Source organism: Sceloporus occidentalis, unplaced genomic scaffold, assembly GCF_023333645.1.
Source record: "Sceloporus occidentalis isolate IW3139 unplaced genomic scaffold, rSceOcc1.0.p SCAF_1, whole genome shotgun sequence".
In the NCBI taxonomy this organism is placed as follows: Eukaryota; Metazoa; Chordata; class Lepidosauria; order Squamata; family Phrynosomatidae; genus Sceloporus; species Sceloporus occidentalis.
In genome coordinates, this window is record NW_028316981.1 from 182,546,298 (window position 1) to 182,573,397 (window position 27,100).

Consider the following 27,100-nt stretch of genomic DNA (forward strand, 5'->3'; position numbering starts at 1 on the left):
GGAAAAATTGCATTTATTAAAAGGCATATTGGTTCCCATCCAGTTTGCTGTTTAAGAATCTGACACTTATTAAATCATTGCACTTTTTTGGTGAACCATTTACTGGTATTTGGACATTGCTTCTCATGTAAGGGACTTATAGCATCTCATTTGTAGGGTAGCTAGACAGAAAAAGACAGTTCCAAACAAGTTCCAGTTCCTAGGAAGTTGCAAAACAAGGAACATATAAATGTCTTAAACCTTATGTTACTGTTGATCCAATAAATTAAAAAAAAAATCTTATTCCAGAAGACAGAGATTTCAGCATTTATTAACATCATTTGCTTTTTTAAAGTGTGCTTTAAGGTACAGCAAGCCAACATTTGACATTAACATGGTGATATTTTAGAGTGCCAGTGTGTCGTAATGGTTTGCGTGTTGGACTAAGACTCTGGAGACCAGAGTTCAATTCCCAGCTCGGCCATAAGACCCACTGGGTGACCTTGGGCAAGTCACATGCTCTCAGCGTCAGAGGAAGGCAATGGCAAGTCGCCTCTGAACAAATCTTGCCAAGAAAACCCCATGATAGGGTCACCTTAGGGTTGCCATAAGTTGGAAATGATTTGAAAGTACACAACACTCAAATATGGATTTATGTTCAGCAGGGGTCCAATCAGGAAACTTTTCTGGGCATTATGGTTGTATGCTGTTATGCCCTTTTCAGGGTAGTAATAGGCATTTGGTCACCTTTACAGTGTGGCAAAGCTATCTCCCTTGCTGCTGGAGGGGTGGTTGACATCTACCTGAAAGTCCCATTGTAATGACACTACTAGTGCTCATACATGGATAACAAGACGGAAAGATGGATGACCAGAAGTGATGGCAGGGCTCACCTCTTCAGTGGTGTGTATTGGTGAATTTTTATGTGCAGGCCCTCACCAGGATATTTTCTGTAGCAGCATCCCCTTGGGGAGTCAAAAATGTAGGCAAATTCTGTTGATCTAGAAAGAACTTGTAGCAGTTTTCTGCTCTGCCAGGAACAGGCCTGGCCATCACAAAACCACGCCACTTCGAAATTCTTTGCACTACACAGGAGCAGCCCATACGAAAATCCTTTGTCCCTCCAGCTACTGTGAGGTTTGCAGCTAAACTGAGAGAAAACAATGGTGTTCAAGATGAGTCATCATAAGTCCTAGGGCTTTGCCATTGCGAACCCTGGGTCTGCTGCACCACTGTTACTCTTATTCCTCTCCACTACACTATTGTCCCTCTTAGTAGTTGTGTGGAAGAGAGAGTATCAACAAGCTTACTTCACCCCTGAAAATGAAGATACAGCCATTTCCCTCTTATAAATGACTGCTGAAGGTCCAGGAGCCCTGTAGCAATGTTGTGCATCTAGTCATCCTACAGAAAAGTGTGCACTGGATGAGGCACTGTGTTATTAGTATTGTTGTGTGCCCCCATGTCACTTTTGACTTACGGCAACCCTAATGCGTACCAATCATAGGATTTTCTTTGCAAGTTTCTCCAGAGGGACTTTGCCATTTTCATCCTCTGAGGCTGAGAGAGTGTGACTTCTCCAGGGTCACCCAGTGGGTTTTTTATGCTAGACCAAGGAGCTGAACCCTGATCTCCACAGTGGTAATCCAATACTTAAACCACTACACCATAGTGGCTCTCACCATGTGTTCAAAGTTACAAAGGAGGTACAAAGGGACTCCATGTCTACCAACGTAAGCTCTTTGGAATGCAAATGTCATCTTCCTCCTTGTAATCTATGAGGACCAGGATGATATAATTTTTAATTTGATTTTTTTTTTTTCTGAGGAGACTGGAGGGTTGCTGATAGGACCCATGGTAGGACTGAAGGGGGGAAATCCCAGGGGGAGATCTCAGAATGGGAATAACAGGGATTTGTCTTGGCAATTAAAGGACATGGTTTCTTCCTCCCCCTATACCCTCCCCAAACTGCTTCTTTCCCCCTGATAAATATATTTCCCCCTCTCCCTGTGTCTCTCTTGTTGGGATTTGCATGTTTTCTTTTGCAAATGAGGCCAAGAAAAAGAAGAGAGGCAAAGGTTGTTAACCCCTCATTCTCTCAACAGGGCAGATCAAACCCTTCCTTCCTAAGCAACCACTGATGAATGCACCAGAAACACCCCTTTCTGGTCTGCTAAATGTTCTTTTTGCTGAGAGAAAGGGTGGGGAATAAGACATTTTAAGACTCAAGAGCCTTATTCCCACTACCTTTTAAACCAGATCGCAAATCAATTTCAACCAGTTTAAATGACCCTGGTTCACAATTGAACTGAATGGCTGAAGCGATTCGGAGAGGGGGGGGGGGCATGTGCTAGACCCATTTAACCCGCATCTTTTTGACGCTGATTTTTTTCCATGTCTTTTTGGATAAATCTATTCTGTGCAAGTGTGAACCAGATGCGGATCAGAATCGATTTAAATTTGCCCTTTGGCCAGCTGGAGCGGGTCCATTTTGAATCGATTCATTTCTTCAATGTGAACCACAAGTGGGTTATTTTATTTTATTTTACAGCAAGAAAATGTGATCGGGGCAAATGTAGTGTGAACCATGCGCCACTGCTGAACTGATCCATTGATTCAGATCGCAGTGGGATTTATTTTTAAGTGGGAATGCGGTTTCAGAGCTGTGCATCTGGTTCTGCAAAAGGAGCTGCACTTTAGTGGTTAGAGCAGGTCAGTGCATAGAAGCCCTTGGGTTTTGTTCACCTGTGAATGGTTAAGGATCTTGCCACTCCCAGTGTCTCCCACCTTTCCTGTCCTTTGTGTGGTGTGTGTTTTGTTGCTTTTAGTGGGCTGAGTCTTGGAAGCCTATTAGCTTATCTTTTGCCCACTGTTGTCATGGAGATCACAGATTGGCACTGTCCTGTTAAGGTAGGGATGGGGAGAGGAGAGGGCGCTCACAATACATGGCAGGACACATGCTGGGAAGTACCTGCAAATCAACACCCACCCCCTCCCAAAGGGGACACACACACACAGAGCAACCAGCAACCTGCTCCTGCTGGCTGATCATTGAACAACACAACATATGGAGCAGAGAGAGCATGAGCTAACAAGAGGCCAAGGCAGGCATTCCCCAAACACTACACGCACACACACACACACACACACACAGAGCAACTGGTAACCTGCTCCTGCTTAGCGATCATTGAATGACACAATGCACGGAGTGGAAAGTGCATGAGGTAACAAAAAGCCCATTATGTATATACACACATACAGAAGGCAACTGGCAACCAGTAACCTGCTCCTGCTTGGTTATGTTTGAATGACACAATACACACAAACACACACGCACAGCAGTCGACAACCTGCTCCTGTTTGGTTATCTTTGAATGACACAGCACACACACTCATACACATGCACATGGCAATCAACAACCTGCTCCCACTTGGTGATCATTGAATGGTACAATGCATGGAGCAGAAAGTGCATGAACTAACAAGAGGCCCAGGCGGGTGTTCCCCAAACACTACACATATATATACACGCACAAGACAACTGACAACCAGTAACCTTCTCCTGTTTGCTTATCTTTGAATGACACAACATACACACACGGCAGCCGGCAACCTGCTCTTACTTGGTGATCACTGAATGACACAATGCATGGAGCGGAAAGTGCATGAGCTAACAAGAGGTACAGGCAGGCGTTCCCCAAACACCACACACACACACACACGGCAACTGGCAACCAGTAACCTGTTTGGTTATCTTTGCATCACACACACACACACACACACACACACACACACACACACACTGCAACTGGCAACATCCTCCTGCTTGGTGATCATTGAATGACACAATGCATGGAGCAAAAAGTGCATGAGCTAACAAAAGGCCCAAGCAGGCATTTCCCAAATGCTATACATCCCACAATCTAGGTTTCTGTGAGCCCTGCAGATTCTAGAGACGGAAGGTACCAGGTAGGAAAGGAAAGAATAGACTTCCTGAAATGAAATAGGTGTGTGGGGAGAGATAAACTTTTGTCTGCCGGCATGGTGTAGTGGTTTGAATGTTGGATGACAACTCTGCAGACCAGGAGCTTGGCCATGAAACCCACTGGATGACTTTGGGTGAGTCACACATTCTCAGCCCCAGGGGAAGGCAATGGCAACTCCCCTCCGAAGAAACCTGCCAAGAAAACCCCATGATAGGGTCACCGTAGGGTTGCCATAAATTGGAAACAACTTGAAGACGCACAATCACAACACATGCTCTTTGGTTCAGGCATTTTCCCATCCCTCAGTGGACCATGCACCAAGTGAAGACTTTTGGGTTTTCCATTGCAGTCTTCAGATCATCTTGAGCCAGCTCCAGGAATCTCCCACCCTTCCCACTGCCATACAGAAAATAGACTAAAAAAAATGACTTTTCCAAGATTATTTTGCTGGTGGTGCCAAATGAGAGAACTGTTGCAAAATAGGGAACAACGAGGGCATTTCAAAGCCTGGGTAATCCCAAATAGCTTTTGGGTCAGTGGCTTTCGTTCAGTGCCAGTTCTCTGTCTCTAACAGAAGCCTTGCAGTGTCTGAATAAGTTAGTTTTGAGGAGAACTGAAAATCGGGGTGGGGGGTGGGGGTGTCAGTAACCAAAAGCTAGTGGGACCCAGGGATTTCTAAAGGAAGGGCCATAAATATCCTATTAATGTTGTTTGTCAGAGCAGGTGTCCCTAGTGTAGTTGTGTGTGTTTATCTGCTGTCTGACTATTCTCCTTCCTTTCTTGCCATGGGGAAACTTTTGGGCTAAAAGTTAGGAAAGATATCAAATAAATACAAAAAAATTGTAGTCTTTTATTCCAATCACCTCCCATAATTCTTGTGTTCTTCCTCACTTTGTCTTTCGTCTTTTTATTGTTGCATTTTTAATTATGTTTTGTATTTTCCTGCTTTAATACAGTGGGCCTTTGTTTTCCGCTGGGGTTTTGTTCCAGGACCCCCATAGATACCAAACTCTGTGGATGTTCAAGTCCAATACAATGGATAATAAAATGGTGTCCCTTATAAAAATGGCAAAAATTAATTCTTTATATATATTTTTTGTATATTTGAATGAATTTTACATAGTCATTTTCTTCCGAGGCTGTGGCTCAGCCTCTAAAAGAGTGCCTCTGAAAGGGCATGAAGTTCATACATGCCTGATCAGATGTATGACAACCAGCTCCCACACATCTGGGATGTCAGAGTAGAGGGCATGCCCTCCAGTGCATTTTGAACTCTGTCACCTCGTATTTAGAAATGAGGCACTCTGTTAAAGCGTGGTGCTGTGAACTCATTGTTTAGTATCTGGATTGCTGTTGTTTAACTTCAACTTGATTGTGACTTGCAGTGACCCATGATGGTTTTCTTGGCAAGATTTGTTCAGAGGGTTGCTACTGAGTTCTTCTGAGGATGAGAGTAGATAACTTGTCCCAGGTCACTCAGGGGGCATTCCCACTCGCTTATACACCGGTTTACAAAGCGAATCCAGGGTGTATCGTTCTCACTCAATCCCAAATTAACTCTAGAACAGTTCTAGATTTACCCTCTATAGTTCCCACAGTGATTGGAATTTGATTCGAATCCAAACATTTAAACCGGATCAGAAGCCTATAAACCGGCGCAAAAAAAAATAGTAGGTTTTACCCCAGGTTATCCCTTGTGCCGATATAAGAATCGCTGTATTTAAATGGGAACGTTTCGGCGTCTGATTCGGGTTCCATGGGATGGGAGGAGCAGAGCGCGATGGGCTGGCTCGGGGGAGTTGCCCTTTCTTTGTCCCCATCCATTGTCGCTGCCGCCATCTTTCCCTCCCTTGCCCCTTTGTCCGTCGCTTTGATTGACATGACATTCATAGCCGAAACAAGTGAATGTGAATGAAAAAGTAACAAAAACGGTTTAAATATACATCGATTCATCCATGAATGGAAACGATACTGTATCAATTACAGTGAAACAAAATAAAATGTTACGTAAATGGAAACGATACAAATAAAGCGATTTGAAAAGTGGGATAACACTCGCTGTATTTTGAGTCGTTTTTATTTAAAATAGTTTTAAATCGCAAGTGGAAATGCCCCCTCAGTGGATTTCCAGAGCTGAATGAGGATTTGAACCCTGGTTTCCCAGAGTCCTAGTTCCGTACTCAAAACACTACACTAACTTTCATTTGATAATGGGCTTGGAATATAGACTACAGCACTTGGTGAGTGTGTTCATATGTGCCTTCAAGTCACTTGTTGACTTGAATTTCCTAGGGTTTTCTTCTCTAAGGAGTTTTGCCTGCTTCTTCCTCTGAGATATAGCCCACAGCATCTGGTATTTTGTATTTTCTGGTACTGCTTAGCTTTCAAGATCAGGTGGGATCTGGTGCCTTCAGGGCGCTGAGTCAGATTATCTGGCCCAGTTTTGTCAAATCTGGCTGGCAATGACTCTCAAAGGTTTTGGATAGGTTTTTCCCCCTGGAGACCTCTGATAGTCCCTGGTGGTCTCCATCCAAGTCTTAAACAGGCCCATTGATGCTTAACATCCCAAATTAGCCAAAACTGGATGTATTTAGGGTTATGTAGAGGTTCAGAAGTCTCCCCAATTCTGAAGCTTGATTATAGGGAAACTTCGTTTTTCTCAAGGGTCTTGAAGTCAGATTCAGATGGAGATGAAGCTAATGCAGCATACTGAGAGACTGAGCTGCAAAGGAGCAAGTCCCCCATACTAATCTTACTGGAGCATGAATTTACCAAAGGGCTTTAGAGCAGGGATGAGGAGCGTATGGGGCTCCAGATGTTGTTGGGCTGCAACTCCCAGCATTCCTCACTGCTGGCGAGGGCTCATGGGGCTTGCAATGTAAGAACACCTGGAAGGTTGCAGATTCCTCACCTCTTCCTCAGTTTACTCATCTGTATTAGGGAGCTAATAGAAGTTACTCATTTTAGGAGTTTATCAGACAAGGGAAATTGGAAGTATAATCCAATGGCAATCTGAACGCAATCATGGGGTTTAATGTTATTGCATGATAATCCACTACACGCAAATTTGGGCAATGGGAAGTCAGTCCGAGCGCAATCATGGGGTTTCATGTTATTGCGTGATAGACTACCACATGCAGATTTGGGCAATGGCATGCTATTTTCGGGCAATGGGGAGCCAGTTCGAACACAATCCACTTTCATGTAAATTTGCTAAACTAGCGACTTTAAGTGAATGCGTTCTGGCCCCACTTTCTTTTCATTTGAATTTAAGAGAAATTCCTCCCGTTTGATAAATTCCTTACAGTCAGGATTGCTGAAAGATCCCATTATTCTAAGAGTGTGCAGATGAAGTGCTTTCAGCATTTCAGAGTCCTATACAAATGTGAAGTCGAAGGCTTTCTAGTCAGTATCCATATTTTTTGTGGGTTTTTCGAGCTATGTGCCCTGTTCTAGAAAAGTTTATTCCTGACATTTCGCCAGCAGCGGTGGCTGGCATTTTCAGAAGATGCCAGCCACAGATGCTGGCAAAACGTCAGGAATAAACTTTTCTAGAACAGGCCACATAGCCCGACCCCCCACCCCACAAATCCTATACAAATGTTAATTTGTTAAATGTTAATGGTAAACTGTATGTAGTACATGGGCTGAAATGCAAATTTGATTTCTCTCCTGAATTTTCTCTCATGCAAATAATGTTTCCATTTGACACCAATGCTCATTTTAGAATCACACATGATAGTAACAAGAGCCAATGTGGCATAGTGGTTTCAGCAATTTCTGATTAGGACTCTGGGAGGCTGGCTCAGCCATGCAAACCCACTGGGTGACCTTGGGCAAAGTCACACTCTCTTAAGTCTCAGAGGATAGCAATGGCAACCTTCTCTGAACAAATCTTGCCAAGAAAAACCCACAATAGCCTTAGGGTTGCAATAAATTGGAAAATGACTTGAAGACACACAACAACAACAACCAGGATAGGGTTCAAATCCCTAGCCACGGAAACCCACTGTGTTACATTGGGCAAGTCCTGCTATCTCAGCCTAAGAGGGAAGCAGGGGCAAACCTTTTCAGACTACCTCTATGAAAGGGTTGCCATAAGGTGAAGTCAGTATGAAGGCACATAACAGCATGATGCCAACCCTTTGTTATTCAGGGTTCCTGACATGCAATCCTTTCCACCCAGTAGTGACTTTGCTACAGGAGGTTTAAGTCCTAGTAGTGGAACTTGCTCCTGAATAGTAGGTGAAATGGTGGGGAAGGCAATAGCAAACCTCATCTGAACAAATCTTGCCAAGAAAAACCCATGGTATCTTTGCCTTCAGGTGACCATAAGTTAGAAAGGACTTCAAGACACACAACAATAGCAACAGAAGCAACAGCAACAACAGTACAGTGAAAATGGGAAGGAGGAGGCCCTGGATTCAAACCCTCACACAGAGAACAGTTTGTGGTTGTGTGATACATAGGCAAAGATACCACACTCAGCCTTATCAAGGAACATCGCACCGAAAGCCAAGCAAGCTGTTTTGACATAATTGTCAGGAAATCCCACACAATTTCTCTCTCTCCCATTATCCATAGCAGTAAACAAATGAATAATAGCAATAAATTATCTCCCTTCAAATTTACTGTCTTTTTACTGACATACTATGGCTGCAATCCAGCGTCTCTTCAGTGCTGTGTAAATATTTACCCATGGAAATACAAAGGTCCAAAACACACTGCAGAAATAATCCAGTCTCAAATTGTTTTAACTGCCCTGGTCAGTGCTAGGGAATTCTAGGAATTGTAGTTTATTGTGGCACCAGAGCTCTCTGACAGAGAAGACTAAATGTCTCACAAAACTACAGTTCCCAGGAGCCCTGGTGGCACAGTGGGTTAAATGCCTGTACTGCAGCCACTGACAAACCACAAGGTTGTGAGTTCAATCCCAGCCAGGGGCTGTGGGTCAACTCAGCCTGGCATCCTCCCCGTAGGTTGCTAAAATGAGCATTCAGCTTGCTGTGGGCAATTAACTTACACTTTGTAAACCACTTAGTACATCGGTAAGCGGTATTGAAATGTACTTGCTATTGCTATTCCCGATAGTAGTTAAAGTGGTCTTAAACTGGATTATTTCTGCAGTGTGTGTTGGACCAAAGTTAGGGAATCGCTGGTCTAGAGAAAAGTCAGACTGGGATTTCAAGAGGGTTGGGTTTGGCCCAAGGGCCTGGGGCTTTCCACCCCTTCCCTAAGTTATCTGGACAAGGAGTAGGAGGTATACATCTGAATGAATAAAAAATAGCAGGATTGCTATATACAAAGCACAAGGGCACATCAGAACAATAGATTTGTGCCTCATGCAGAACCAGCAAATTCTAGCGTGATAGAGCTGAAGTATATCCCAACAGACCATCTCATTTCTCCCCATCCCAGGAAAACCAGAACTTAAGTATCTCCCAACAGATGGCAGCCCAGCCTCTGCCTGAAGACCTCCAGTGCAGGAGAGCCCAAACGCTCCTTTGGATAATTGATTGTGCCTTGTACTACTTCCGTGCTCATTAATTCAAATATAATTGCTAACACAGTTGACACTCCACTCGTACTCCTCCATGCATTCAAAAGGCAGCAAAAAGAGGAGACGAGTGCATATGTGGTGATGGTGGTGCAGGAATCCTACCCTTTGTAATCATTCTCATTGTGCGAAAAAGAATATTCCGGTTAAATGAGCTCAGTGGTAACTCATCTGTATTAACAGCAAGGAGTCCTGTGGTACCTTAATCAGTACAAAAATGACAGTTTGCAGATGTTTGGTATAGAATAGTTAAAGACATATGTGTTGTTAAATGCTAGGCTGTAACAGTTAGGCGGGGGAAACGTGTGAAAGACAGCAACCTCAGCATCAAATGAGGGTTTGCGAAAGAGGGTCTGACTCCCCAAGAATTTCTGGAAAATCCTCCCTGCATCTAGCTGCACAAGAACAGGATGACTGCGAGCTGAGCAGCTTCTAATCCCTCCATGGCCTTTCACTTTCCTATTAAATGCTGAAGACACAGAAAAAAATGAAAGCGTAAGAGATCCAGCTAATTCCAAAGGATTGGAAGGGCTCTGTTTGCTGAGCCCTGAGAGGGTGCTTGGTCAGATGATAGACCAGCTGTTTTTCAAGAACTGAGCTGGAACTGGGATAGGGACTGGGAAGTCTGTGATTTATGCTTGGGAGAGGAAGATTTCTGTGTACTCAACTCTGTTTCTTGCATGGGGGCAGGATTGTATGTACTTGCTGGGAAGGACGGAAATCAATGCAGTGGGCCCTTAATATCCACTGGTATTTGGATCTAGGATTCCCTGTGGATGCCAAAACCCATGGATGCTCAAGTTCCATTATATACAAGGATATAATAATAAAACTTTTATTTATATCCTGCTTTAATCAATAATACAATAACAGTGGGCAGAATAATCACACACATATATATGTATATGGGGGATCTTTACATGGCCTGGTGTTATTCCAGGAAGGCCTGCCAGAATAGCACCTAGCCACAGAAAGATCCCCCCATATACACATATACAATGGGATAGTAAAACAGTGTCCCTTGTATAAAATAGTAAAATCGAGGTCTGCTTGATTTATACATATTTTAAAATATTTTCAAGCCGTGGATGGTGAATCTGTAGATTAAAGAATTCATGGATAAGGAAGGCCAATTGCACTTTAAAAGTCTCCATCTCATTTTCAAAGGCACCTGCGAAGGCTGATCCTACAGGGAAGGGAAGAAATATGTTTGTTAAAATACAAAAAGCAAAACAAACAAAAAACCCTCCAGACTTCCCAGTTTTGGCCCATGAAAATCACTGGGTGACCTTGTGCCACTCACACTCTCTCAGCCTCAGAGGATGGCAATGGCAATCCCTCTCTGAAGAATCTTGCCAAGAAATCCCCATGATAGGTTTGCTTTAGAGTCGCCATTTAGTCGGAAGTGACTTGAAGGCACACAACAACAACAACATTATGCATCAACATAAATGTCTCAACCTAAGCATTCGCTGATTAATTGGTAGGAATACATTTTAATCAGTGAACCTGAGAATGAAGGGTTCTCCTTTTCTCCTCTTTTCTTTTGGTGGAAGCTCTTTCATATTGCTATACAAAGGGATTTAAAAGAGAATTGGTGTTGGCTTTCCTTTTAAAAATAATAGGGGGCTTTTGCTTATTAAATACACATCGCAAAGTGGTTTAATCATTCCCTGAGACAAAAGGTTGGTCTCTTCATCTTGGTACTGGTGGCTGTAATGTCTCAGAGTCTTTACCCAGGAATGTGTGCGAATGAATCTAGAATCTAGAATGTCTCGGTACAAAACATAGACTCTGGCACTGGACCCAGAGGCCCACCCTAGTTTAATTCTGCATTTTTGTCCAGTTGTGCGTTCTTGGTAATATGTTTACCATAAGTTGATTTTATCGGCCCTGAAATTGATTAAAAGGCAGATGGCTAATCAATGTACTGAAAATTCTTCATTCAAGATTTCCCATCCCTTCCCATGCAAGAGAGATTGGCTTTAGTACTACTTTGTGGAACAGCGTGTGTGGCATCCGCAGAGGTCCCCGAAGGGGGGTACCCTTTTATGAGGAAAAGCTGTCATGGTATACAAGTGGCAGAGGTTGAGGTGGGGAGCTGTTGTAGCCTCCACAAACATTTCCAGGTTCTTTGATCAGGATCTGTCATCAGATTCCTTCCCCCCACATCCCCATCCCTCCCCATTCATTCCCCACCCTATTTTTTCAGCTCCTGTTAAGGGGGCTTTTGACAAGGCCTGTCACCTCCTTCATTAATTCTCCTGCTTCCAGGATGTTTGTTTTACCAAGGGAGAGAAAATATGAAAAGGTTAAAAAAGAGGGCTTCAGTGATGGGGGGAGAAGGGGGAGAAGGGAAAGGGGAGGGCTGGGTCATGCATGGTGAAGGTTGAGGTGGGGGAGATGAGCCCTGAGAGGGATGTGAATAGGAGACCAGGCTGGGAGAGAAAGGAGGATCAAGGCTGAAAGGCACCATTAGCGTTGATTGTGTTTGTGTGTTTTCCATTGTGTGCCAGCCCAAGATGATCTTGTTTCTGAAGCAGAACATCATCTTGACTATATTAGCCGTAATTAACAAAGGTAAATGGTGCAAATAAGTGAATCAGTTCCTTCTGACTAATGAATTTACATTAATTTCTGCACAAGGCAGTCTGGCATTTCGGTAAGGTTTGACCAAAACATCTTATTTCCCACTGGACTAAATTCAGAGCTCATTATTTCTGTCCTGCTCTCCTCACATGGCACCCAAAATCTGCTGTCTGTGGTGGTGACCATCTCACCTAGCTTCATGACAAGGGCTGCATCTCCACTGCAGAAATAATCCAGTTTGATACCACTTTAACTGCCCTGGCTCAGTGCTAGGAAATTCTGGGGATTGTGCTTTGTTGTGGCACCAGAGTCCTCTGACAGAGAAGGCTAATGTTTCACAAAACTACAAATCCTAGAATACCATAGCCTTGAGTCATGGCAGTTGAAGCGGTGTCAACCTAGATTATTTCTGCATTGCAGATGCAGTCAAGGTCTTCCCTGCCTATTATGCCATATAAAACTATATATTAAACTGTTGTGCTGAATCTATAATCTAACTATAGGTAGACGTGTTGATTGATTGAGGCAATTTAAAATATTTTAAAAAACAAAGGATATAAAATAATAAATAGGAAAAAAGAGATAGTGCTTATCCATTGCTTCATTTCCTTCATTTTTACCATTTTAACATGTTTGCTAATCTACTATCTACTGTACGATCTTAGTACTGTACTTCTCTTTGTTTATCTGTATTTGTAAAACATTTTTCTCTTAATACTTTCCACTTCTGATTTGGTTAATCCGATCTTACTTTTGCCTCTCCCAGTTTAACTGAATTCAAGTGTTCTGGACTTCACTTTAGGTATATAAGCTATTCTTATTTCCTGCCCCTCCCGCCATTTCCTTTTTATCATTTCCATGTATTTTTACAATAATCTATAATTGGTGACCATTCCTTATCAATCCTTGGTGTCATTTTGAAGAAGATATAAGGGGCCCTGGAAATTTCATTCTGTCCACAGACATACAAGTTTGTTTGTATTAGTAATCTGTTTGCCTGCGTTTGTGTGAATGTATGTGAACAGGCTTTCCTTGCTTTCTGGAGCACTCTATCACAGCGCACTATGTTGGGCTCAGGAAATGGCCTCTACTGTGGGTCCCCAGAATGGTGCCAAGACTGGGGTATTGTAACCCATTCTGGTTGACAGAATTCAAGCAACTGGTCAAAAGGCAACTGGTGGCTACCGTAATATTGGGGTGATGAATCCACTTCAGGTTTTAAAGGCCCTGTCCATGGTGCTGAAACCTATGCTTCCAAATTGGCTCAGCATCTTAACCTGCTGCCACACTGCTGCCTAGAATTTCATAGCATTACTCCATGGCAGTTAAAGCGGTGCCAGGCTGCATTAATACTTCCATACAGTTGCAGCCTCAGATAGCTCTGTTAAACTTCAGAGTAAAATGTGGAGGGAGACCACCACCCCACTGATCTGAAGTCCACCAGTTTCCATTCTGTAAAAAGCTGAGGAGCTGGCTGCTACCCTGCCAGCCTGTTGCACAAGTCTATGGGGACAAAAATCATAGTATCATAGAATCACACTTTGGATGGAGTCAAAGGAAGCAACTTAAGCTTGAAATGAGCAACCGTGAGAGCAAGAATCATGATTGATCAAGGAAATGCAACAAAAACACCAGAGGTTTGGGAGGTGTGAGCAGCAACATATACACATCTCCGGCTCCAAAGTTTCCAATTTGTTTGTTTGTTTTTAATAGTTTGGAAGAGCTGGTGTTAGATGTCAGTTGGCTTCAGGTTGATTAGCTGAGGGATGGACCACTTTTCCCAGAGTGCTGATAAGCTTAAGGAGGTGTTTATAGAGTTTTGGAGAGTTCTGTGTTGGGACATATCAAGTGTTAGTGTAGTGTTGTGACTAAGAGAGTAAATCAGGAAAATTCTGTGTTCAAATCTTACCGTCACCATGAATTTGCTTGAGACATCAGCCCCCATTATGGGAATTATAATAATGTCCTGTCTCAGGAGGCTGTTGCAAGGCTCATGGAGGTAATAACATATAAAGTCCAAGTATTATATGATGGTGACTGCATTGATGGATCTCCAAAGGTCCTGATTCATATCGAATGGCACTGATGGAAGGAAAGAACTCATCATATTGTCCTAGTCTTGATGCCATTTGAACAATATTTCTGGTACCAAACTTCCTTTGGGATGGTGACTAAATAGAGTCACCAGAGTTCTGTGGATAAATCAGCTTCTCCTTCTGTTTCTGTTGAAATAACCACTCTCAGTTTAGCATAATTCATTCAAAGCTGTGTGTCATTCTATACTAATTTAGCTCCACGGTCAAGTCTCCTATCCTGGGACACACTGCTTTATTTCATCCCAAAAATATTCCTTATAGGAGCTTCTCCTGAGCTTCCCACAGTCAAAAGTAGAGGAGTGGGATGTGGAGCTTCCACAATCTTCTTAAATGGCTTGCTTATTCCATGTAGAGATTTTCTTTCTTTCTCCTCTTCTTGTAATACTAGATCTTAGGGTCACCTAATGACACTGAGTGGCATTTGGCTCAGGATTCACTAAAAATGGAAGATTTTTCCCACACAACACATCATTAGCATACAGAACCCACGACGGTGGCTTCTAGCTGGGAACAGGTTTTTTTTAAAGGATTAAATTCATGGCAAACTGGTGTCTCTGCATGTCTATTAGCATACTAAGTAAAATATGCAATCAAGTCAGAAATGTCACATTCAGATTTAAAAAAGACAAAGCAAAAATGAAGGAGTCTTGCTGGGATTTTCCCCTGACAAAATCAACTAGTGAGCAATACTTTTATTAGGACAAACCCAAAGGCCATAAAAATGTACAAGCTTCCAGGTTCTCCAAAACTCTTCACTAGGCTAGGCAGATTCAGTCTAAGTCTGAAGCTTGTTAACTTCTGGACATAAAGAGTGAGGTTGGCTGTATCTGCCTTGCGTCAGGTGTTTCGCTGTTCAGAGCAGAATAACGGGCCTCGGTGGATTTCCTCCTAATCTGGAAAGGCAGGTCTCATGTTCTTAGGCACTGCTATGCCTTGACATTAAAAAATAAAAACAGAAATGAGTAACTTTGGCAAAGTCTCTCCCCATCTCTGATGACCCTCACTTCTTTAGGCTAAGTAGCCATACCTGATTCTTTGAGCCCTCGCCTTCTGTGATGTGAAAAGACAAACGGCCAGAGTGATCTTCCTTTTCCAGAGGTTGTGATTCCTCTTCTTTCCTCCTCACCCGCCTGCCTTCCATCCTTTCCCTCTTATATTTGCATTGCCTTGACCTTCTGTGGCAGCATAATCAGAATCATGGCTTGTCCCCTGTGGGGGGTTCCCCCATCCCTCCTCTCCCCCCACATCCCTGAGCAAGCCATGGCTGACAGGTTGCCATCTCCTTCCTCCCCCTCTCTGCTCTCTTAAATAATTCAGCTCCCTGTAGCTGCCCCTTGGCTCCATCTGCATCCCGGCTGCTGTTCGCTGGGCCCCTGCCGAGCTAACAACATAAGCCCCTCGCTTGGTAATTGCCAGATGAATAGAGGAAGACGGGAGACACCGGAGGGAAATGGGGGGTAAAAATCAGAAGGGGGGCTTGGTGGAGGAATGTAGGGGCCAGGCAGGGTGTTCTGGATTAATGGCATCCAGGCTAATTGCCACATCAGAACTGATTACAACTCCCGTATTTGGGAAGTTGTATAGTCCAAAGAAGCTCAGGTCTGTATACATTGTGGGCCAAGTCCAGCCACTCTTTGCCAAGTGACGTTAATGTTTCTCGGTGACATTTGTTTCCCACCTTTCCCCCCTCCCTAGTGAGATGAAGGCCTTTCTGCTCTTTCTGCCCTCACAACAAACTTGTGAGGTAGGTCAAGCTGAGCGGGACAGAGTAACTGGGCCAAAGTCAACTAGTGGATTTCCTAGTTGAACACTTATTTATTTATTATTTATTTATTTAGAGTATTTATACCCCCACAAGGCAGAAAGGTTCTCAGAGAAGCTAACAGATGGTTAATTTGATAGTTCCCAGCCCTCAGGCTTACAATCTAAAAATAAACGATTCAAAAAGAGAAGGGATTGGCAGTGGGGAAGGGGATCAGGTCCAGCAGATACTGCCAGTTCTTCTCTCCCTTCAAGGCCATGGTGGTACTGGTTAAGATGGAAGGCTCTGAGGCTAGGTTTGGTGGAGCTGTGTCTGCCTCTCTTTCCCTCCCCCCAAGATAATAACATTACCCCTGCACTGGGGGCATCAATGAGATCATTGATCTCCCAAGTCCCAGCCCAAGATACTAACCAGAGCACTACCTCACTTTACTATGGTATGCTTGTAACCATTTTGCAAGCTGGTCATCAGTGCTAATCTTCTGGGCAGGAAGGAGAACTTTCCCCACCCGTCTGCATTTGATTACCATTGCTGGGGAATTGGGCAGTATGGTTATCCTCACTTGGCATGATGATAACAGATATCTGGTGTAGCAAATGGCCACATACATGCTGCTACAGTTTGGTATCTGTCTTCACTAGGGATAACTGAGACCATTTACTTCCTCTGTGGAAAGCTTGGTTGGTACTGGGAATAGAGTACTAGGGCAATAGGAATACGGTAATAGGAATTTGGGCTGCAGCCCAATCAGTGGTGTGGACCATAGAATCTGATATAGATTCCAGAGCATACTTTCAGTATACACAAGGAAGCATGATCTCATAGCATAGCCTGCAGATACTTTGTGGATGATCTGAGGTGGTTAGAATAGGAAGATGGTGAAGCTGCCAGATCCTTCCTATGCTAGAGGTCTGTGGAGAGTCAAGGGGTGCCCCCAGGAAACATTTTGTATGATCTGAAGCTTCTATAATGGCACGGGATAGATGATGACACATTCCAAAAGCTGCTAAGCACAAACATTTGGGGTGACCTAGAACTTATGTTGCCACCTTCCATGCTTTTATGATTCCTGGAATAGTAGTAGTAACTGTAATTACTGTTATTGGGTTATGCCTTGTTTGAACTATATTCCATTTTAATTTACATTGTAAGCTGCTTTAGGCCCCAAACTGGAAAAAGAGTGGTTATTAAATAAATAAATAAATAAATAAATAAATATTGGATCAAAATATGGAGAATTATACTCCAGGAAATCTGATTCTTCTTTAAGCCATAGTGTGTAGTTCTCTCTTCTGCACGTGCCTTTTAAAAAAATTAAAATAAAATAAAAACAGAAATTCGGGGGAGTGAAAACAGAAGTGTTTGGTGGGTGGGGATAGCATGACCTGCAAGGGGTCTGGGGGTGGAAAATGGCCTTCCAGAGTCTCCAAAGCAGCCCATGGCTGCCTTACCATGTTGAATTGTTTTCAGGGGCAACCATAACAATGTGGCTTCAGTTGTACCCTGTATGGGTGGACAGAGCATCATGAACCATAGTGGCGTTCAAGAGGTATCCAGGGGCAAATGGTTAAAACAAAACAGATTTCTGAAATTTGAGTTCTAGCATTCCTTCTTCCTGGTCCTTCCCCCTCATTTATCCTAGCACCACAACTCTCCATTCTTTTGGGAGTAAATGTCTGTAGTTGGAAGCATGCTGTAGGCTCCCTGTACATCTTAGAATTCCCTGTGGCATTCTGTTGTGAAAAATGACCCAAGACATGGCTAAGGAAAGTGCCACGGGCTGGATTCTCAGTTGCTAAGATAGGTAAATAGATAGCAACGGAAAAGTTCTCAGAGCAGCTTATGTATTGTTAGCAATCGTTCTAAGAATCGAGGTGCTCTTTCCCTCATTTTTATAATCTAAAAAGACATGACACAAAAGGAAAGGGTAAAGGAAACCAAGAAAACACAGCTACAAGTTTGTAATCTTATGAGATTTCCTGGAAAACAGGGAAGTTGAAAGAACAAATTTAGTTCCAGTCTCAATGATGCCTCTGAATGCACCCCTATACTTCCACCTAAAAACATAAATGGCTCTGTTCTTTCCTCTTGAGGATCCTGCTGTCATGAAACTGAAGATTGCCATTTGCCCATTATTGATAGCAGCCCCACAAGATTCCCTCACACTGGCCAAAATGAGATGATTCTAACCAGAAAATGGGCTATAGTAGGGCAATTGGGTGTGAAACTGATACAGGGAAATGGCCAAGGACTCCACCTTGGAGCATCCTGACATTGCAAAGAAATCTGATGTAGCTTTCTGATGAAGAAACCTGGATTCTTGCTTGTGATTATGAAATTTGTAGGTAGCATTTGGCCAGGTTTATAGACGTTGTGGTCCAGCCAGCCAGCAGCAGCAAGGTATGAGAAAGAATGTCTGTAGTTTTTGAGGAATACACTGAAATTCCTTGTGACACACCTCCTGAGACGCTGTGTGAAACAAAATGCACCCTTGACTCCAAAATGTATGCATCACGCTGCATTTCAAATGCATGAAATTGGACATATGTTTAAAAAATGCAAATGTTTGAAATGTGTAATGTTGAGAAATGCACACTAATGTGCCTTATTCACTTGGGGAAATGATGTATAAAATTGCATACATTAGGGAAAGGACATAAATAAACCCATCTCTTGAGGGAAATACACATGGATTTCCATCTGAGGGGAAAAAAGCAAAATCCCACTACGTGAAACAAAGGCAGGATAGAACGGTGATGCAAGTAGGTTTTGGGGAAATGCCACAAAATTAAGATGGACATTTTTGTGGCATAGTGGTTTGAGTGTCGGACTGTGACTCTGGAAACCAGGTTTCAATTCCCAGCTTGACCATGAAACCACTGGGAGACCTTGGGCATACCACACTCTCTCAGCCTCTGGAGAAGGCAATGGCAAACCTCTTCGGAACAAATCTTGCTGAGAAAGCCCCATAATAGGTTCACCGTAGGGTCATGTTAAGTTGGAAACTATTTGAAGGCACATAACAACAGCAGAGGCAGATCAACAACACAGACATCTGGTGCTCAACAACTATCCTGTTTGTGCAGTCCCTTGGTAAGCAGCAAAACCAGGAGGCAGACTGTGTCCCTCATAGAGATCTGTGTTTGACTTGGTGAACCGCAAGCTGAGCTGACTTATCTCAAGCAAATGTCTTGACTTAGGGGAAGCTGCTGGCTCAGATTCAGGTGGGTGTGCAAATGTGCTCTAGGATTTAGTCCAGATTTTAAAGATGTCATCCAGGATGCTAAACACTATCTTCCAAAATAGGTTCAGCCCCTCAGAAACTTACTTTAAAATTTGGACTAAAAATTGAATTCCCTGTCCTATGGTCATTAGAGCCATCTGCCTCCTCTGCAAGACACTCTGTGTCTCGGCTTCTATATCCTCAAGACATAAGTCCAAAACACACTGCAGAAATAATCCAGTCTGAGATTGCTTTAAGTGGCCTGGCTCAGTGCTAGGGAATCCTGGGAATTGTAGTTTATTGTGGCACCAGAGCACTACAGTTCCCAGAATTGCTTAGCACTGTTTTGGACCCCGGTGGGCTTGACGTAAAAACAGCTTGTGTAAGACACACAAACATATGTGCATGGACCTCAAGTGTCTTGGAATTTCTTCAGTCTGGGTGGCATTGGACTGGCTTTTGCCCAAAGGATGAGCCAGTAATGCATCTCAAAGCTGCACAAAACAATCTCTCTTTTCTCTCTCTCGAACACTCCTGTATGATGGGGTAGTATACAGCTGGTTTATCTATGAATGTGTAGAAAATAAGATACTTATACTTATATTGTAATGCAGAGGATTGCCTTGAAGAACAAACTAAAACCTCTAATTTCATCTAAAGTATCTGCTGTTGGAAGTGGGGTTGGGGGGGGAGATATACGACAATGGAAAATTAGTTGATAAGGAATGAGTACTATTAGAATTCGGCTTTTTTGTGTCTTTCAATTTATACATACACTCAAGCCTTTTTCTTCTTCATTTAATTCCCCCTTTTTTTCCATCCTCCATCCTATTCATCTCTCTCTCACCCATTCTGCCAGCTTTCTTACTTTGCAGTATCTCCATCCATCAGCCCTCTATTCTTCCCCATCCATCTCCTTATGTCTCTTCTCTCATTCTCTCTTTTCCAGCCCCCCCTGAACCTTTCTGCCCCTCACCCACCCACATCCAACCCTGCCTTCTTGTCACCCGTCCTCCCATTCAGAACAAAAGGACCCCTCCTGTTCCCCCCCCCCTTTTTTTTTTCTTTCTGCCCTTGAAAACTGCACTGCAGGGTGAGAATTCTCCCTAGGCCAAGTTGTGCAATGTCTATGTGTGTATCAGTGCCTCTGTGTCTTTACTCCCTTGTTTTCCTTTTGCTTTGTAAGCCTTTTTAGCTGGGTGTGTGTGTGATAGGACTAGGAAGGCTGAACCTGCTGCTCACCCACTTGTACACACAGACACACCTCCAACAAGTTGGCGTGAAGGATGAGGGAAATAAATAAATGCAGGGCTTCATTAACTCGCTCCTTGTCTCCAGTTCCTTTTTGCTCTCTCTGCCCTAGTCCTTGGGGAGATAGAGTTTGATGGGGGAAGGGAGGAATCACAATTGCACAGATGCGGATTGTGGGGTGGTTATTTTTGTTGTTTGGTTTTTGCTAATGGTCTCTCTCTGTCTCTCTTTTTATCACCAACCTTCAGCCGCAAACCTCACACCAGGATTTGCATGCCGCTTGCTCCTCTTTTGCTGCACCACTGCCCAGGTTTGGTGAGCGGCCCTGGCCCAAGGTGCCGGGGAAGATGGCCTCAACGCCGGCCTCTTTGCTGATGCTCTGGCCGCTGGTTCTCCTCATCTCTGATCCAGCCGCATCCATCGAGTTTCCTGAAGGCTGTGAGTAGCAAAGGCATTAACATCTTTCCTCTGTATGTGGTTTGAAAGGGGTGGAGTGGGGATGCACTACCGGTGTGGATCTGTGAGCCTGGATTCATTGAGTTTCCCACATGTGAGGCTTGGGTGAAGATGCATTCTTGCAATGTTTTGTACAATGGTGGCTGGTGGCGCCAATATCAGTGGGATGAGGAATCTACTCCAGGTGATAGTATGAACTTTGAAGAGCCATCCAAGGTGCTGAGCCATACCCCTAAAATAGGTTAGGCATCTTGGGCTGCATCTGCACTTCAGAAATAATACAGTTTGACACTGCTTTAGCAACCATGGCTCAATGCTATGGAATCCTGGGATTTGTAGTTTGTTCTGGCACCAGAGCTCTCTGACAGAGAAGGCCAAATATCTCTCAACACTCTAAATCCCAGGATTCCATAGCACCAAGCCATGGCAGTTAAAGCAGTGTCAAACTGCATTATTTATGACATGCAGATGCAGCCTCTAATACACAGAGCAGATTCACAGATTCACCACCACTCTTTTGTTGTGTGTTTCTCCTTGTGGTTGGATCTCCTCCTACTCTTGGGCTGTGGCTTCTGTTTCTTTTACAGTTCTTGCCATTGTCTCAGATCCCTGCTGTGTCTCTTTGCCTTCATGTTACAACTCTTTCTAGCAAACTTCACTTTCTCTGTCTATCCACTTGGATAGCATAGGTGAAAGTGGTAGTGCTGGGATCCTGAGAGGAAAGGGGAAGATGAGTTTGATTTGAAGGGATATCCTTAAATGCCTTGTCTTTTAGAAAAGATAGATGATCAGCACCACACTCCAAGGCTGTCAGAAAGTTCTTCCTAATATTTAGGTGAAATCTCTTTTCCTGTAGCTGCCATGTCACCTCTTAACCTTTGCGTCTCTGGCTAAACATACCCAGATCCCTAAGCCATCCCTCAGAGGTCATGGTTTCCAGACCTTTCACCATTTTGGCCACCTTCCTCTAGACACACTTCCAGAGGTTGTCAATATTCCTGAATTGTGGTGGCCAAAACTGGGTACAGTAATCCAGGTGAGGCCTGCTCAAAGCCAAACTGAGTAGTACTACAGTCAGCCCTCTTTATCCACTGATTTTTTTATCCATGGATTCAAACATCCACAGTTTGAAAATATTTTAAAAATATATACATTACAAAAACCAAACTTTGATTTTGCCATTTTATATAAGGGACATCATTTTACTATGCCATTGTATTTAAGGGAACTTGAACATCCATGGATTTTGCCTGGTGGCGCAGTGATTAAATGCCTGTACTGCAGCTACTCACTCACAAACCATAAGGTTGCGAGTTCAATACTAGCAAAAGGGCTCAAGCTCGACTCGGGCTTGCATCCTTCTGAGGTCCCAAAAATGGGTATCCAGATTGTTGGGGGCAATTAGCTTACAGTTGTAAATCGCTTAGGGAGTGCTTAAGTGCACTGATAAGTGGTATAGAAATGTACTTGCTATTGCTATCTGTGGAGGATCCTGGAAACAAACCTCAGCGGATAACAAGGGTCCACTGTATTGCTTCCCTTGATCAATACACTATGCTCCTCTTCATGCACCCTAGGATCGTATTGGTTTTTTTAGCTGCTGCATTACACTGTTGACTCAGTGTGTAGAGGTATATACCAATCAATGCACCTTCTTTAGAGACACAGCTGAGTCGATGTGGCAGGGTTTGTGTAAATGAGAGAGAGGAAGGAAGCATGGGCCACTGGAAGGAACGGTGGTGCTGAGCCTGTATTTGGATAGGCTTGGGTTCCCCCATAGTCTCATTACCATCACATTTCTATGCATGGTCTCGCCATCTGGCAAATGTATTGCTTGCCATTAATTTCCCTTCTAATTTCTGTGAGGTTTTCAGCTTCACCGTTCTTCCTTCTGTTATACTCACAACAACTCTGTGAGAGAATTAATCACAATTCTAGCTGTAGGTAGAAATAAACTTGCTGTAGAGATAAGAGGCACAATTTTTTTTTAAAAAAATGTCATCCAGGGTATCTATGGTTGTGACAGTCACTTGATCTTTGAGCTTTTCGAACAAAGCTCAGAAATCGATTTCTTTAGTCACCAGTGAGATGCAGCAGAGCAATTTCTCCATACCCTTTGCACTTTAACTATTTGTTGTTGTTGTGTACTTCAAGTCATTTCCAACTTATGAGGACCCTAAGGCAAGCCTATAATGGGGATTTCTCAGCAAGATTTGTTCAGAGGGGATTTGCCATTACCATCCTCTGAGGGTGAGAGTGTGACTTGCCGAAGATCATCCAGCGACTTTACATGAACGAGCCAGGAATCGAACCCTGGTCACCAGAGTCATGGTCCAACCCTCAAACCACTGCACCATGCTGACTGTCTATAGTTTACTACTTTTAGGAGGTGTCACAAGTGCTCCTTTTTTGCTCATTCTCTATCAAAGCCAATGCTCCTTTTAAATCTGTGTGAACCTATATCCATTTAGCTTGCAATTTCAGTTTCAGTACCAAGGACAGTGCACAGAGCCCTGGAGGCAGGAAGGTGATAGTGGTGTTGTTTTTTACAACCAGGTGAAGAGAACCCATGGCAAAGATTTTATTTACATCAGCACCATCCTTATTGTGCGTTCACACTTTTAAAAAAGACTGAAAAGTCTCAGATTTTGTTCCTGTTCTTTCTGAGTTTATTTTGGAGACCCATACACATTTTGTTTAAACTAGAATATTTTCTATCAGCTCCTGGTACAATCAGAGACTTTTTATACCAACTGCCAAAGTCAGTTGATTTTAACCCAGAATAAAACCCACCCCAGAACAGGGGTGCATCTACACTGCAGAGATAATGCAGTTTGACATCACTATGTTGTAGCTCCGTCCTATGGGATCCTGGAATTTGTAGTTTTACAAGGTCTTTAGGCTTCTCTGCCAAAGAGTGCTGGTGTCTCACAAAGCTATACATTCCAGGATTCTGTGGGATGGAGCCATGGCAATAAAGTGATGTCAAACTGCATTATTTTCACAGTGTAGATGCATCCCAGGAACAAAATCTGGGACTTTTCAATGGAACTGGATGTGCCCAATGATGAGGTTTGTTCCTGACGTTTTGCCATTTCCCAAGATTCTCTGAAGATGCCAGCCAAAGATGCTGGTGAAACATCAGGAATAAACTCTTCTAGAACATAGCCACATAGCCCCAAAAACCCACAAAAAATTGTGGATGCCGGCCATGAAAGCCTTCGACTTCATGATGAGGTTTAGTTTTGGGAAGGGACCTGTGAGGGACCCAAAATCCTTGCAGCTCATCTGAAGAAGAGTGAAGGATATCTGTAATGAGAAGAAGGATGGAGAAACAGGGGATCTTTTTTTCCAGTCCGAAGTGGGGGTATTTTCCCTCCTATTAGTAGTTGGACTTCTCTTAGTGTGTGGGATGAAACTGGCCCCATTCATGCTGGCAGTGTCCCTGTATTGGAAGCAGTTCTCACCCTCGGAGCCAAATACTATCATGATGAAGGTGGCAGATGCAATTCTTTAAAACCCAGACTGTCCAAAACCCATTCAAAATTGAGAAGGCTGCAGCAAGGATTCCTGTTTTACTACAAAGCGAGAATATGAATTAAAGGAGAGCTAAACTAGAAGAAAACGAATGTGGTGCAGTGGTTAGAGTGCTGGAACTGCAGCACAGATCCAGGCCCAAGTCTGCATTGAGTCCGAAAACACATTAGGAGATCTTGAACCAGTTGATCTAAGTCTGACCTTCCTCACAAGACTGTTGTGAGAATAAAGTGGGGAGGGAGCCAGGCAGGAAGCATGAAGCCTTGAGCTTATGGTAGAAAGCTGGGATACAAATATAATCAATGTTCATGAAATAATAATAAACTCTCTTATAGCCAGTACTTATGCTGCTTCTTTTCCTTCCTCACCAAAGGTTTTTCTCATTCTCAGGCTGACCAATGGTTCTGAAACTAAGTTGAGAAATAGCCTGACCATGGGGAAAACTGGGGGCAAATAATGAAGGGGCAAGGCTCAGCAACCTTTAGCCTTGGGTCCCATTTATTCCTCTAACAGTTGGATAGATCTCCCTGTCTTATGGATGATCTGAGCAAATACAGGTTGTGTCTCCTGCAGAGTATGAGAAAGTGAATTTTTTGGATTACAGTTCCCTGATTATTATTTCTATGGTGTAGATGCTGGACATGTTTGTTGGACATTGGCACAGATACTGGACATGCTTGTTGGGTATTCTGGGAGTTGTAGTCCAAAGAGTGACTTTTACACACTCTAATCTCCTAGAGTCACATCTAGTATATCTGTTGGCTTAGGGAAGGCTTAAACAGCTTAGTGCCCTCCAAATGTGTTAGAGTACAGTCTTAATCAAAGATCAGGGTTTATGGGAGTTGTAATCCAAAGTGTTCCAACCTGACTATTCTTGGCTTAGAGTAGAATGAGAGAAACATTCCTCTGCCTTATGCAGCAATAATTTGGTAGTTCTTGCTGTCCTCTCAGAACTAATTTTCACTGCATATAGAAAAAAAGCATATCAGGGAAATGAGTTCTTTAGTGGGGGTTTTTGTGGGTTTTCCTGTATTGCCAAACCTAGAATCTAAGGCTGTGAATAATAATAATAATAATAATAATAATAATAATAATAATAATAATTTATTTATTTATATTTCCTGCCTCTCCCTGCAGATCAAGGCAGGATTACAGCAAAAATAAAATTACAATGAAACAATAAGAATTTACATCAACCCCTAATCCCTCCCACCTTTAAAATGATAAAATACACATTAAAATTCCAACAAGAACACAATTTAAAATAGTCATAGTGGAGAAGATCATTAAGACAGATGTGGGTGTCCTTTGTGGATCAGGTTGGGAAGGCCCACTGGAAGAGATCCGTCTTGACAGCCTTTTTAAAGGTGTCTAAGGTGATGATAAGCCTAGATACAAGTTCATTTCCTCCATGAGACTCAGACCTCAGTTGTTCTGGTTTGTGATATGAGTAGATAATGGGGAATGCTCAGGAAGCCAGGTGATCTGAAATCCCTGATAATGTTTGATTACTGTGCAAAGGAGGTGCATCTGTTCTTTCCCAAAATGTTATGAAAAAAATGCTCTGAGTGAGGGTCACAAGCAGAGCTTAAGGAAATAACTTTTTGGACTAGAGCTCCCAGAGTGCATGCTGGCTAGTGGATTCTCAGTGCTGTAGTAACCAATGTCACTTTCCCAAGCTCTGCTCATAAGCCATGTTTGTGCCTGTGAGGGTTGGTGTAATAACCTACATTAAACTCGGGACAGCTGGTAAGGTGTTTCCCACTGTGCTGCTTTCCTCGCCCTCCTTTCTGCCAGAGACCATGTTTTGTGGCTGCTGGGGTTTCTGTGGGAAAGGGAGACGATTGCTCCCAATAGTGGGTGTGGTGAAAGATCAGTCCCGGAAAGGGCTGAAGTGGCTCTGTACAAGGCAGCCCAGCCTAGGAAGTTGGTATAGGGATGGGGGAGTATTGGCAGTCTCTGCGTACAGCATCATGACTAGGTCGCAGTGAATTTGGATACTGAGTAATATGTGCCAGGGTGTATGCTGGTCACACCTGTATGTGTCCAACTGAGCCACAGTCTTTCACTGCAGTGCCAGGTGGAGAGATCCAGCAAGCCAGTGTGACATAGTGGTTTGAGTGTTGGACTATGACTCTGGAGACCAGGATTTGATTCCCTGCTCAGCCATGAAACCCACTGGGTGACCTTAGGCAAGTCACATCCCCTCAGCCTCAGCGAAATGCAACAGCAAACCTCCTCTGAACAAATCTTGCCAAGAAAACTCCCGGATAGGTTCACCTTAGGGTTGCCATAAGTCAGAAACAATTTGAAGGCACACAACAACAACAGTAACGACAGTCAGGTGGAGAAGGATGGTGAAAACAATAGTATTTCTTTTTGTGTCAGCCAGTTAAATGGAGTGGCTTGAGAATTGGACTAGGACTCTGGGCCAGAGTCCCTGGCAGACCAGGGTTTGAATCTCCACTCTGCCATGGAATCATTCTGGGTGATCCTGGGCAAGTCATACTCCCTGGGCCTCAGAGGAAGACAGTGGCAAACTTCCTCTGAATAAAGCCTACTAAGAAAACCCTAGCCTCGTCATGTCAGCTTGAAGGCATATAACAAGATGTAATAAACATATTATATCCTACCTTTCATCCAAAGAGCCTGAAGGGGTACAAG

General features: G+C 43.4%; 1 protein-coding gene across 4 annotated transcripts in view; it reads left to right on the forward strand.

Moving 5' to 3' along the window:
• Window positions 1-27,100, forward strand: part of LOC149322981 (neural cell adhesion molecule L1-like) — a 109,994-nt gene that overhangs the window by 14,521 nt on the left and 68,373 nt on the right. For all 4 annotated transcript variants that reach the window (XM_089485762.1, XM_089485770.1, XM_089485778.1 and 1 more), the window contains exon 2: window positions 20,692-20,881. In XM_089485762.1, the coding sequence (XP_089341888.1) occupies window positions 20,692-20,881 (190 nt within the window). The remainder of the gene's footprint in view (window positions 1-20,691; window positions 20,882-27,100) is intronic.